Here is a 15,302-nt window from a genome sequence, read left to right on the forward strand (position 1 = left end):
ATGGGAAGTTTACAAGAATTAGAACATCTTTTAAAACGAAAAGATGACAAAATTCGTGAACTGCAAAGACAGTTGGATGAAAAGGAGATGAAAATTCAGGAATTACGAAGCCAGTTGGATAAATTTCAGTCAGTGTTACCAGCCACAGTGAGACCACTATTAAATGGTCCCAGGAAACAACGAGCACAGGGTATCAGTGCTGAACCACAAAATTTCAGAACTATTCAAGACTTGTCGCAAAAGACCTTCAGGAAACATTCTAAAAATAACAGGTAAGGCACCATTGACTTTAAAAACATGCTACAATTTGACCCATATTCTACACCCATGATATTAATAAACATTACACAGGAAACTGGCGTTTAAAATCACGTTTAAAATGTAGTTGAACCAAACCAAGCTGTTAGTCGTTTAGGTCTTATTTATAAACAATACAACCATAATTATACAATAACAAAATATTATCAACAGTTAAAATAGTGCCTAATACTTATAGAGCGATATATGAGTATAAAAACCATAATCATATTCATTTAACGATTTTTTATATATATATATCGACATAATACATGCATAATACTTATTATATATGTTAATAAATCAACAACATATGATAATGAATCAATATCATAAATTAAGTTTATTATACATCTATTTAAACTATATCAATGATACAATCAAATAATTTAGAATTGATTCATTCACACAACATTTTTTAAACCTCAGAACAAAGCATTATGACACACAATAGATTACAATCGAGATTCGAAATCACAATCCATGAGTTGACAACACAAGGTCACCACTGGGGTAGGTGATGTCTTATGTGCCATATTGTTTCTAACCTCATTGATGTAGGACAATATATAATTAAACTATGTCAGTAACCTTACCACGAACAATGTATTCATGTGAAAAGATACCATTTTAGAAACAACATTGAATTTGTTATATGACAATGCTAAAAAACAACAAAATATATACCAATGACAGATAATAATATACATAATATTGTCTTATCATGCTTGTTGTCATATTATAAAAACCTTATCTATTTAGCACAAAGATAGTATACTTCGTCACTAATTATGTAAAAATCGAGTTTTTCTCTAACTAGTCCATTGCCAAGATTTACACATAGCATATCTCGTCTTATAGATATACTGCCAGATATATTAGACAATCTATGCAAATATAACACCTAAGGCATGTAATAGTGAGCTATAAACCTCCTCCACATCCCAGATTTGACCTTTGTACCAATAATATAGATGCACGTCTTGCAGAATTTGAGTAAAAAGAGATTAAAATAAAATGTAGCATAGAATGTGTAATTATAATTGTGGCCATTACTAAACGATCGTTCGGAGTTTCTAGATATTTCAGTCCACTGATGAATCATCAATATATTATGTTTATAGTTTTAAAAAACATAAAAACAAATGATCTAATGTCCTAAAAATATTTTATTCTATTGAACGTTATCATAATTTAGCTTACTGTTATCTATCTGGTACAAGGTAGGGCATGGAGACGTTAGTAAACACTATAATAAAGCAACACAACAAAGCTCAGTTTTAACCCAGTTTTAAAAAGATGCATAATTGACACCAAATCTCCCACATTTATCCACAATTTTTCAGCTTATCCATTGAATTACACGGGGAACCTACTGAGACCATGAACCACTTATTTGTGTATTATATAGTGTTTTAGTGTCTTGAAAAAGATATTCACCAAACTCTGCACCAAATGTAATATACAAGCACCTATACAAACATTTTACAGCATATCTCTATAACCTGTTGTTTTTGGGCATTAGTATTAATTTTACAGGCAATGTACATAATTATATATACAGGGTCGACAAATTGTTGTACTTTTTGAGTACATTTTCTGGTTATTTACCATAGTTAATAATAGGTTTTTATTGGGTATGAAATCAGCATTGTGTTTATGCATACTGTCAGACAATAGTATAATCATACACCAGTTATTAAATATAATGAAATAGGGCCAACAGAACTATTGTATCGAGATAATGAAGTATATAAAAAAACAAAGCAAGTATGTGACAATCTGTGTATCATAGAATGTGATGCTTAATATATAGGTTAGATGCTTTGATCACCTCAATGCCACACATATAAAGTGCTAGTCAGCCTTTGTAATGGGTACCACTGCTATCTATAAATGGTGGCTTGGGTAAATAATGCTTGTACATACGAGTGGTTCGAAATCAAAATACTTTCAGCACATACTCCAGCAAGGAGTTTTGAAATTTTGAAATATTGAAAAAGGTTATTAAAGATCTGGACAGTTTTCAGGGCCAATATGCTCTAAAAATGCAGAATAAAAGCACAACCAAATAGCCACCAGTGGCGTAGCGAGGGATGTGCGTGTGTGTGTGTGTGTCCGCCTATATACGCCACTATCTGCCACTGAATCTACATACACTGCTACTCCCTGATGGTATCAGTCTTAACTAATCTAGAACTATTTAATCGGAAATAGTCGTCATAATTAGCCTATTTAACAAGCTAATTTGAATATGGGCCAATATTTCTCTCATAATCTACTCTATTTTCCTCTCAATTTCAAATATTTCGTTCACTTAATGATGATGTTCGTTTAATATCTTTTGAAGATGTGAAAAAGTGTCGGTAAGATGTCCACTCTCTGCATTGTCCCGATGACTATTGTCAAGTTGGCAGTAAATCTTCCGGGTCTAAATCTACCCGAGTATATCATCGCACCATGAACAATCTGTAAGATAGTTTCTACTATTTGTTTGAGTGTGGTTAACATTGATTACATTACAGTATATACTCTCGACACGACCTTGATATCGACAGATTGATTTCATTTTATTATCCTATATAATTCGATATACTCCCTTGAACTATCGCCACAGCTTACAAATCTTGATATTAAGGCTACATAAATCAAATGCGTTGTATTAGTTATAATCTTAACAAAATAGGAATTCGCCTTATATGATGTTTAAAAGTACTAGGTGACAACAGTGTGTATGATAATTTATGCATTTTAAGTGGAACTTTGTTAAGAGCAGCTGGTGGCAACCCCGAAATTTAAAGAGTAAACTCACTGGATGGTTAAGTGTTAGCATATACAAACCTATTGTGTCACAACCTTCAATCCAAGGCCTGAGCAGTGCTGGACAATTACGGTCAATGATACTATTCAGAAAAAAATAATGGATGGTGGCAAGGAAAACATATGTTACCTACAAACAACTTTATTAAAATAACTAGTAGTCTATATAAGATTTCAACAGGTGTTCTTGTATTAAACATGACCGATGTCTACCTTAACTTCCCCAAATAGCTCACCATATCTTTCAAGGTCAAAGTCTACTGATATTTCCACGAACAAAGAATATTCTAGAGTAAACGTTGCACGGTTAATATTGAATATAGTAGATCTGTTAATAGCCTTATGGGTCTAAAATGATTATTGGTCGAATAAATGCGCATCTGGGTAGATATAACCATAGCAATGGGACGAATTTTGTTATGCGTCACAACCGGAACAATAAATAGATATTGTGTTTCATTTATCAACTTAATGGACTAATGAGAAAAGGCATTTTATTTTTTACGTCCTGTTCTGTACCGTTATCGAGCTTACAAACAGTTCACACTATACAATTATTGAGTTATTTTTAAATTTGAATATCGCTTCTTTAACATCAACATATTTATGCTTTTCGTCTTTCATTTCATACTTGTATGATTGTGACTTTACCTTTAAAATTGATTATAACAACACTGTTTGAACTTTCACTTATCAGTAATCTCCAACAAACAAAACCTTCATAATGGGTCAGGCTCTGCTTGAAATAGAATTATTTACAAAAAAGTCTTCTAACAGCTTAATATAATAGTAAAAAAAATAGTAATAAAAATGAGGCGTAACTGAGGTCGTTACCCTAGGATATGTATCAGTATTTTGGTCCTAATTTTGTGAAAATTTGTAACCGAATATTTGTCATTTGATATGATGCTTTTGCATTCAATATGTTAAACTATAATTTTTTTTTTCGCAAAATCTGATGCGTAATTAACTCTTGGCTAACAAGGATTTTATGTCCTGTTTTTGTTATCCGAAACCGTTAAACCGTGAAATATCACGTACATGTGAGCAGGAGCAGATTAAAAAATGGCATTACCTGTAATTTCTCAAAAGCAATTCTCATCATATATTATTTGCGAATTTACCCAATGCTTGGCATTGTAAGATGGATTGGGTTAAAGTCGGAACCCCGAAGTTTATAAGCTCGATTATATATTTAAATCTATAAAGTTGATTATGATTATTGCACATCATATTTGTCAAGGCTTAGTACGAATTCTTAATTCTCCCTATATTCATTTTGAGCTGAATACGCTGTGTTATAAAATAATATTTTACATTAATTAACTATCTTAATAACATTTTAAACTTAAGATTTTCTCAAGGTAGAAAACTATGATATCAGCTACCAGATACTTGGTATGAATAGAAGGTTTATAACTTGATAATATCTATCTTTTAACCTCCAAATTTTATGTAAGTGTTTTGAAACTGGAGGCGAGTTATCGTGGTTATTAATCAATGTCGGGTTTCGTCATAAATTGTTGAAACAGCCTGCAGGTAAACATAAATTATCCACGTCTCTCATCAGTTTTAAAACATAACCTTATTTTTATCAACTATTATAGGTATGATGTACAGATACCAATCACAATATACAAGTCCATATGGTGCAGATCGGCGTCATCATACATTGCATTGCATATGCATGAGCCAAACGAAAGGTTTATGACAGTTGGACGTAAAATCCCATTCCATTTGCAATGACATATTCAAATTTTTGAACCTCTCGTGGTTTTAATATATTTCTGACTTAAACGTTTTAAGTAGTTTTTTATGTTAACTAAAGCGATACGATGAGTGGCCTATTTGTAATTTAAGATTTAGAAGACAATCAACTTGTAGAGTTATACCTGTAACGGTGATATCCGTTTTTAAAGAATAAAAAAAACGCGCACTAATTTTGAATTTAAATTTTGCTGTAATAGTCCAAAGTTAGTTGTTGCAGAAAGTGCTCTGTATATTATTTAAATAAGGTGCCATTGGTATGAAGATTACAGTTATGTATTTATTGATAATATTAATGTATATTTATTCTTCGTTAGTTTTTCAATGGAAATACCGTTCTTAATCGTCCAATAATAAATGGGTTTACTCATCAGAACACTAAGAATAATCGTTCATTTTGGAACACTATTTTTCAAATCATTCATTATAATTTGAATGGAACTTTTAAAATCACATTCAGTCGATACATACCTTAATACCACAAGGCTACAGCAAGCCTTGCTATTGAATACTCTATCGATGTATTATGTATTATCTGTAAGCATGTAAATATGGTTAATGTTATGTTAATCGACCTAAGAGATTTCCGGCTGAATGATAATAGCCGTGGTCTGTATCTATGTGTATTCATATTTTTATTTAATACAAATTGTTCTGCCCCAATAATTCTGAATGATACACGAATACGACTTGTCAATGTTGATAACTTTCACTATGGTATTTAAATTTGTTTGTGTCTGTTCAAAATATTAATAAAACGATGTATATAGGATACAAATTTAATGTTTTGATGCTTATGATAAACAAGGTACGGTTGCATGGTTTTAGATTATGACTCCAGTTACCTCCCAGAAAAGGATAATGAAGCCTATTGATTCCATAAGCCAATTAAGGTTCGGACCAGCAGGATGTATAACCAAACTCATTTGAACATAGACCAGAACAGCAGAACGTAAATTTCATTGTCGGTAAATAGTGTAAAGCCAGATGGACGTAACATTTCATTTCCTTTCATCGTGATAAATAGATCATTGATAATGCTATTTGTCATAAAATGATTTAAAAAAAACAGAGTTTTAATTACAAAATTGGGTGTAACAACTTGATAAACAAGTTTTCGAATATATTTCGAACTCTTGAACAAGGGTAAATGTAGTTATATGTCAGGCTGCACTCTAATTAGGCCGTATTCTGTTTTGATGTCAGTGAGTACATATATCCAGATGATCCTTGTTAAAATATCAGGGTTGTATTCCGAAGGAGTCAGAACTGCTACTATAGAAGTATATAAAATACCATATAAGTGAGAAAAGGCGGCTACACAACCTCCCGTAGATATGCATCAGCTGAATTAAAAGAATTGTAGAGAGAGATGCTAGATCGGGATCTTAGTGATGCACGGGAGATCGGAACATATTACATAAGTTGAACAGTTTCCCCCATATTTACCACTAAAGAAGAGCAATTTAAGCCCGAAACGTTTTGTGCATTGACATTTTAGAAAACTCCTCTGAGTTTTTGCCGAGTCGGTTTTTGGGCTGTTTCAGTAATAAAAAAAATGATATAGTTATATAAGAGGATTCCCAGTTGAAAATAGACATCAGGTTCTGTTGAAATGGTGGGTAAACCCTATTCCAACATATTCCAAAATAGTTCAAGAAGACAAGTTATTGAGTAAATATCCATTTAATAAATTGATTTACGGTTTTTAAACATTAACCTTTCGTTACGTCAAGTACGTACATTGAAGGTGACAGATGACCCTTGGCCAAAACATAAATTGAGTAATCCACATAAGTCCGGTTAACTAGCCTCGGGGCTGTTTGAATAGTCACTGTGAGATATTGTTAAACTTTGAGACAGGAATCTGTAGGTTTATCATAATGTAGGTATTGTATATCATAGGTTTACTATCAGATATATCTACCTTCAAGCTAGTCTTCTATTACATATTACATATGCCATTCTCTCATCAACTACAAGCGGTTTTATTGTCTTTCATTAAATTTCCGTGTCAATAGTATTGAACTAAACAAGGACAAGTGCGTCATTATTTTTTCTCAGAAAAGTTTTTAATAGCTAAGCCAATCAGAAACAATGTTCACAACTCACCGTCGAAATTTGAGCCTTCAAATTCATGTGTGTCCAGAATTATCTTTTTTGAAATATAAATAGGAAAATGAATTCCTAGATTGAGATATTTGTGAAGGAATTATTATAAATATTATATAGACTCAAATCAACCTTGCACCTTTATTTTTGATAATAGACATAATTATGTATTGATTCACTTAAAACAAATAAGTCTTAGATGTATAAATATATGTCATACAAGTTGCGTGCTAAACGTGTGCCTTACGTGCGTAGCAACATATCAACAATGATATTCAGCTAAAAACTTTTAAAATGCAGAAGTGCTAAAACTTATAATATCCACGAAGTCAATTGTTGTCTAAATACAGTTTATAGAGATATCCAGGCTGTATTTGAGTGTTCTCACTATCGTTTCCACTCTTGCTATAAAAGATTCTGAGATGATACTACACTCTCTGGTTAAGAAAAGTAGGACGTAAAACTCTTTTCATGTAGAAATCATGCACCACTGGGAAAGTTATTAGTTCGTCCAAATTCAGGATCTCTTTGGGAGGTAAACAATTTAAGTTGAAATTGTAAGAGTTTTGCATTTGACAGAAACAAAACATAACATAGGAATCGTGGCTGTGTATATGAAGATTTTGAGAGTGTAATTTCTGAATGAAATCAGGTCATTTCATTAAGTAATAGTTTATCATAGAGACGCTACTTGATGTCACCAAGGGCAATCTCATCAATTAATCTCATTTTATTTTACCCACGACCAACCTTTTTCATTTCCCCTTTATAGAAATTCGAGAGGGCTATCATGAGAGACGATGTAAATTTGTTTTGTTGATGTGCAGTCAATCCTTTTTTAACCCCTTGTTCAAGTGATAAAAATTGGTGTCTGTTTCCTGCGTAGATAAAATCAATTCACACTTTTTTCAGTGAAAAAAATAAAAGGTATATAGTCACCGTGAGGTACTAAATGGAATTCATTAGAATTTAAACCGCATCTACATCCCTGTCTATGTTTGTACATACATTTAATACATAGAATTATTAAAATTCTGTACATTTATTCATTATTTTATGTACAAGATTGTACTTTGTTAAAAAAAACCACAACAGGTTCATTTGTACCTCTTTTCTTGCTTATTATCATTTGTAAACGATGCATGACGGTGATGACACCAACGATGATAACCAGGATTATCATTTAAATTAGATCTAATATGGTTCGTTAAATGATTTCCCTTTGAAGTGCATACATGGTATATATTGGTGGAGTGAAACACGATAATAAAAAGAATCGTCGAATCGGTTGACTATTTTAACCAATCGCATCTGGTATTATTTAATTGTGGCCATGAGAGGCACGATTTGTTAAAAACAAAATTTTTTTCCAAAACATCATATTTGAAAAATGTGTCGTTATCACTTCGAACCATTTGATATCAATGTCCTGACGAAAACCTCCCAGCGCATTGCTTTCCTTCTCGAGCCGAATACGATACAGAAAATGGTATGTTTAAGGAAGTAATATTTTGTTAATAGTTGTTCCCTAGTGTAAACATACATAACACTATTAAGTGTTCAACATGTCATTGAGACAATAATTAATACCTTTATAACATCACACAATACTGATATACACTCTTATATAATTTTTCATCATTTTCATCATTAATTTCAATACTAGTGGCCATTTCCGTCAAGTGTCAAGGTCACTGTCAACAAATAAGGAAGTTCGCTGACGATTGATTAACGCAACACAATGACAAGCAATTTTATAAACGAAAGAGCAAAGTTGGATATTGAGCTAATGTTGTTATGTAAATGTAGACACGGATGCAACTTTACAATGGTCAAGGTATTACGAACTTCATCTTATACCTTGATTGCAATAACAATCACTGCAGCGATTTGATTGGATTGTAAGCTAGCGAATACAGCCAATCAGAGATATTTGCTAAGGTATATTCCAACCAAATCGCTACTTTTACAAACTTCTGTGATACAAGAAAGGTGGCTATCGCAGTCAAGGTATAAGACGAAGACAACGTGAACATGGCACGGATGGTGACTATTTCAGTCGTTTTTGCAAGTCCTTCAAGTCAAATGGTTTCGGACCTCATGATCAGTTATGATAAGTATAGTCACATTTCCTTGAAAATATTACCAAGAGAAGTAATTGAAAATATATGTGGATAAAAGTTGAATGAATGAATGGATATTTAACGAAATGACCTCAAATTTGCTTTACTATCATTGACGTATTTTAAAACAATACTTAAGACTGAAGTCAGAAAGATCTACATGTATATCAATGACGATAGAACAACAGTCTGGCCGCAAAATATAATATCAGGGCCCAGAGTACAAAACACTTTATCAATTGATTAGCTATCTAAGTGACAAAGAAGTGGGGAGAAACTTCCTGTTCATTGAAGCTGTATCTCAGAATAGCACTAGACATTACTTCTATTACTCTCTATGAGGTGAATGGCCATTTTGCTGTGCAACATATAGGTTTTATTTACACCTGCAAGTTATACTCTGAAAACCCGACGAAGTGTTGTCATTAACATACGTTGGCTTAATAGCGTCGTATTATTGAATATTGTGGTTCCGATAATAGCCTAATGGCTCTAAAATGATAAACATTCAACTTAGCGCTGCTCGATTGAACAGCAGTGTTCTAAAGGCACCGCTCAAGGTTGTGTCTTGTGTCGAAAGATGGTACAATTTCATGGAAAATTTGCTGTTAGTTATTCAAGCTTCAGACCCAAAGGGGATACTCCCCAAACTATCATCTTTAAAATGTCAAACTATTAAGAACTGCATCTATTACATTGATTGTAATGGCCACGTTTTGGCTATTGCAGTCAGTGTATTAGACGCGGTTATATCATTACAAAAGTTACTTAATAGTTTGACATTGTAAAGATGCCAACTACAGGATCTGAAAGAAATTGCGATTACTTGGAAAAACGATCTTGTATTTAAAAAAAAATTAATATCCCCTGGAGTTTTTATGTTCTTATCTTCAACCCAACAAAGTCAATCATCAGTGAAAATAACACTTGAAAATATTTTGATTATTGCGGTGAACGGCATTTATAACACAGGCATAAAATAAGTGAGGTTTCACCTACTGTATTAACTTGATTTAAACACAGATAACCTTTTACTATCTCACGAAAATACACATTACAATCTTACTTTTTGTCATACCTCAAATTACAGGTATGCATACTGCACGTGTTTCCAGTCTGTTGATTACTATGTTAACTTGCCAATTCCAGGTTGGATAGTTGTACCATTCTCTCGCACAATATTACCATGTGGTTAAGTGCTAAATATCATTGAAATGTTAATGATAGATAACACTTTTTATGGAAGGATGATTTTAAAGGAAATGCCTATTCATTTCAGGTGCATTATCTTGTTTCCTGTAACATTCTAACAAAAAAAGTTGCCATAGCATAATTCGCAAACCTTTCCATGTTTGAACTGGCTAAGTGCTCGATTTCAGTAATAGATTGCATTTTCGAGGCAGTATAATGTTATAGGAAATGGCTATTCATATTTTAAGTAATAATCTAACAGTAAAGAACGCTGGTATGGAAGTGCTTTTTCAGAGGTGCATTTCCGAACATTTTGAATTTGACTCCCTTGAAACGATTGAAAAGATGAGAAGTTTTCGACAAGGTTGTCACGAATGATACTGACATCAATTTAACGGCGGCTTCTTTACAAGAATTATATTCAGATGATTGTTTTTCATCAAGTTGGCAAGGTGCATAGACACAATCGTACAGATTATAAACAATGGAGTTAATATGCAACTACATGATAAATTACAGATGTAAAATAACGGCACGAATTCCTGAAGACTATTAGCTCAGTATTATAAATAACAACACTGATGATATAAGACATTTCAGTAACTGTAAATCCCCTTATCGTAGGGCTGACAAAAAGCTACTTCAAAATAGCAGGCTAATGCCGCTGCCCTGGCAAAATTTTCCACATTGCACCCTGCATGGCGTTTCCCTTCTTCTGTAGCCCACATGGTAGCATGTAAAACTCATTCATTTCATGTCAAATAACATATTTCAATATTGCCATCATTTCCATTTCCCTGACCTTTGTTTGCTACAGTGAATCTTTGACCAAATCCGTGGTAATGATCTGTAACGGGTAACGATCTCAATTCATCGACGTTTCTTTGTTTTGTTTTTTTGTTAAAAGTTAACATTGCATTGTTTTCTATCTTTTAATATCTTTTTGAATAGATGGCTATTATTTTGACATTTCTCGTTTATCGAAATAAACAATACATGTTTACTAACAGTCTTCATTAATTTGAGATTGTTTAAACAATGCAGTCTTTCCAGAACAAAGAACAACCTATAAATTTGACATTTTCGACCCAGCATAGAGCAAGCACGCAGTGATACATGGGATATTGAATAACTTGGGTCCAGCAGAATTCGGCGCAGTTGCAGTTGTGTCACATAATTTGATATTGTGCTTCAGTAAAAGTACATCGATTATAAAAGTTGCTCTTAGAAATCGCACAGTGGCACCATGTCTCAGCAGATGGACTAACTATTCAAACTCCATCGATACAGTATAATGGTTAACAAACCTTGTCCAGCACTACATATTTTGCAATCTTTGTTGTTTAAAGGCATCACATCGTATGCTATGATAGAGTTTGCTTTGAGTAGCTCTGGATTTCTATCAATACTACTTCAATGCAATAGTAATATAACTGTAAACATCCCATCAAGTATTTCGTCTAGAGATTTAGAGTGGTTCACAAAGGTGTTGTTAATAAAACCAAATTTATCGTCAAGTATTTTCAAAAGGTTTATAACTTGTCTATATTTGGATATACATTTCATCGAAATTGTATGGAAGGTTATCTCTGGCATTAATTTTTCGTGGAATAGGATATATTAAGTGTAATATGCTGCTTAAAGTGTGCATTTATTTGTACCACAAAGGTTATTTTTTGAAAGACCAAACGCCAACCGAATCTGAAATCTTCAAATTCATGCATTCTTCCAAAAGATATGGTTTTTCATATATAACACTTTGCCACTTTTGCCCTCCCATACAATCTGCACAATTCAAGTGACATGTACACAAGGATTTATCTCTGAATGAATTATTAGCAAGGTGTAAATTTATAGTCTATAAATACTAATACTTTATTTAGATTATTCTGAATATCTTTTGAAGAAGTGAGATAAATTCCGACTGGATTAGAAGCAATTGGTAAATCAATCATACTGTTAGGGTGTAAATCAAATAAATAAAATGATATCTTATTAACTAGTATAGACTGCACATATTGGACTAAAAACAAATATCTCTCATTTGATATAGTCTGTTATTTAGATCTTGTGTCCTAAGACTTCATCGAACTTGAACTCTATTAAAATTAGTACTGTGGCGGGAGTCGCTAGCGAGATAGAATATTCTCACCTTTTAGAAAAATCTGGTGTTCCATTCGGAGAATCCATATTGTTCATTAGGTAAATTTATTTTTAGTAAAAGTAATAATAAAAGTAATCAAACGATTACGCTTCTACAAATGTCACGGCAACAGTTTGGTCTCATGACAACGCATATAGCAATGAAGGATATTTTGCAACGTTTTACACCTATTCTCTTGCGATTGTCAAGCTCGCGGGATATAGGTTTATTATCTCATCCGAATATTTTCATGTCAGCACCTTCAGGAGACCGGGTTTACAAATACGAAAGCATCATCTCGACCCATGTCGAAATCGCATCCCCGATCCCATAGTTAGTCTACAAGCATCTACAAGGTGTCTAAAAGAAATCAACCGAATGTCATGGGATTTGGTCAAATTACTGATGAAACATAAGTAAGAAGGTTGTATTTTTACGTTCATTGACACGCGAGGTTTTCCCAGAAAATGCAATACCAAATCTTAAATCGGAGAAAAAGAAACCCTTGAATGATACTATTAGCGACAATTGATGAGATTTTCCTACGTGTGTGTTTTGTATTAAAGTGGAGGTATAAACACCTGTTAGAGTGAATACAATGGTGTTCGTGTCTTGGCTGCTATTCAACTGATTAGAGTATCTCCTTGACTTATACAGAGTGTTCTTTATTCAGATTATAGTGGTTACGGACCACAATAAGTTGTCTCAAAAAAAGCACCGGGCATTAACAACGTAGGTTCTCGGTGATTCTTTCTACCTACTGGCCATTGTTCATCCCGTTCGTATGTGATGGGCTGGTCGTGATACGATTCAAAGAACATTTTCCCATAGAGCAACATTCGGGACAATTATGTGGCGCCGTCGTTGTAATATTTTAGTGCTGAATGATTCGACCCATTTCTAGCTATCATCAATCATCGCGACAACATTTCTACTGTTTTATTATCAAGACTTTTCCCTCGAGCAATATTTGTCACAAAATATCATTTCAGCGTGGTATATGTTCATACATAAATGTGAATTTATCCTCGAAAACCTCGGGTCAGGTTTACATAGCAAAGGTTTAGAACAACTGTAATTGTTCCTTGATTTTGGTCCAAACTGGCTGAATCTAATCAGCATAATGATTGTGCAAGTCAATTCAGCTATACTACCAGCTGGCTACTTTTATGTATAGTTTTGCAATGCTTCATATTGGTTAAGTTTTCCACAATGACATTTTGGCTTCCTATACTTCATGCTCTCCGACTAGTTGCATTTGTATGCCTCGCATTTAAAGAACGTGCCAGAAGACATGACATATAAAACACATAATCATTTGTATATGGTATTTAGTTAATTATCAGTACTTATCAGTTATAGAAAAATATAAACAAAATATTATCTAATCAGACTAGAGAGATGAGAGACGGTTGACTTTGTGAAGGTTAAATACAATCATAAAACAGATACACCTGTCCTAATTAAACACATCAAAATGACAACCATTGTACCATAATTAAACATATCAAAATGACGATCATTGCACAATATTCGTAGCAGTGAAAATTGGCTGACTTGATGATGCAGGTAGGATTGAAAGGCGACTGAGACTGAGACCATGCTCAATATTTACAATGAAATCTTTAACATATAAATTTTACATTCTTATAATTTTCAATGTCAAGACTTGTATGAATCAAGTGACATCATATCAGCTTTAAGCATCTAATTTTTCAATGCACTTCTGTATGAGATGCATCTGGGTATTTATAATTCTAATGAACCTCACAAATATCATGAAACAAAAAGATTATGTTTTTCAGTCAAGGTATAAATGATATGTGATGGACATCCTTTGATATCGTAACGAAATTAACTTGTAAATGACACATCTTGCTATAAGAGTAACATTGTTTATAACAAACAGTGATTATTGTATAATGTTTATATTTATCGTGAAAGATGTTTACATATAAACATAATGTCTAATGTTGTATTATTTATATTATAAACTCTTAGAATAGAATGGTTTCTATCTAAACGAGCTTGCATGCCATATTGTCATTTATCTTATGGGTCTAATGCAAACCATAATCGATAATAGTATCAGAGACAGTATGCCTGTTACTGTTAGCATTTGCATTGGTATTTAGATGCAAGAAATCCAGAAGAACATAATATGTTTTACTGTGGCATATTGTTCCGCATGTAGTGCTCTCGATACACTTCGGTAAAAGTAGAGGGCTTCTCATAGGTCCGCGCTCACATTATTAACTTAAACAATAAACTGTGGTTGAGACCAGTGAGTACTTTTTTACTGTAATTCCTTTTCAAAAAGTTAATAATTCAAGGAAAATTTGACGAATACGAGAATAAGCCACTACTCTTGATTCAAACGATTGTGGTAATGAAGAACAAATTACATTGATAATGTCTGGTAGACATAGTTTATGTATATATTGATAAACCTCCTATAAATATTACAATAAACTAATTAACTAGACTATTTCTTACTGTTTATTGTGTACTCATTCTATTTTCCCACAGGAATTAAATCAAATATTCTCACTCAATCAGGTTGATTTCTATCTAATAAAAATTATTTAACTATAAAAATTTTCATCGGTCTAGTTAATTAAGTGGAAAATATAATATACTTATAATGGGTTAATAATATAAGACATTTTCGAAATATTTTAGATTTAAGCGAGCAGTACGAATGAGTTAATAGGGGGAACTGAATGAATTTTATGCGTAGAATCGGGAGCCGCGGTGGTTCAGTGAGTAAGTGCTCGCTAACCTGAAGGTCAAGGGTCGAGATAATACTTTCGGATTTTTCAACCCGGTCCCCCCGACATGGAAAAAGC

At 33.0% G+C, this 15,302-nt stretch overlaps 1 protein-coding gene across 1 annotated transcript; it reads left to right on the forward strand.

Moving 5' to 3' along the window:
- Positions 1-276, forward strand: LOTGIDRAFT_107417 (hypothetical protein; the record flags this gene model as incomplete). Its single annotated transcript, XM_009063903.1, has 1 exon — positions 1-276. The coding sequence occupies one exon, from the start codon at positions 1-3 to the stop codon at positions 274-276; it is 276 nt and encodes a 91-aa protein (XP_009062151.1).
- Between the last annotated feature and the right edge of the window lie 15,026 nt (positions 277-15,302).

This window comes from Lottia gigantea, assembly GCF_000327385.1.
Source record: "Lottia gigantea unplaced genomic scaffold LOTGIsca_6, whole genome shotgun sequence".
Classification (NCBI taxonomy): Eukaryota; Metazoa; Mollusca; class Gastropoda; family Lottiidae; genus Lottia; species Lottia gigantea.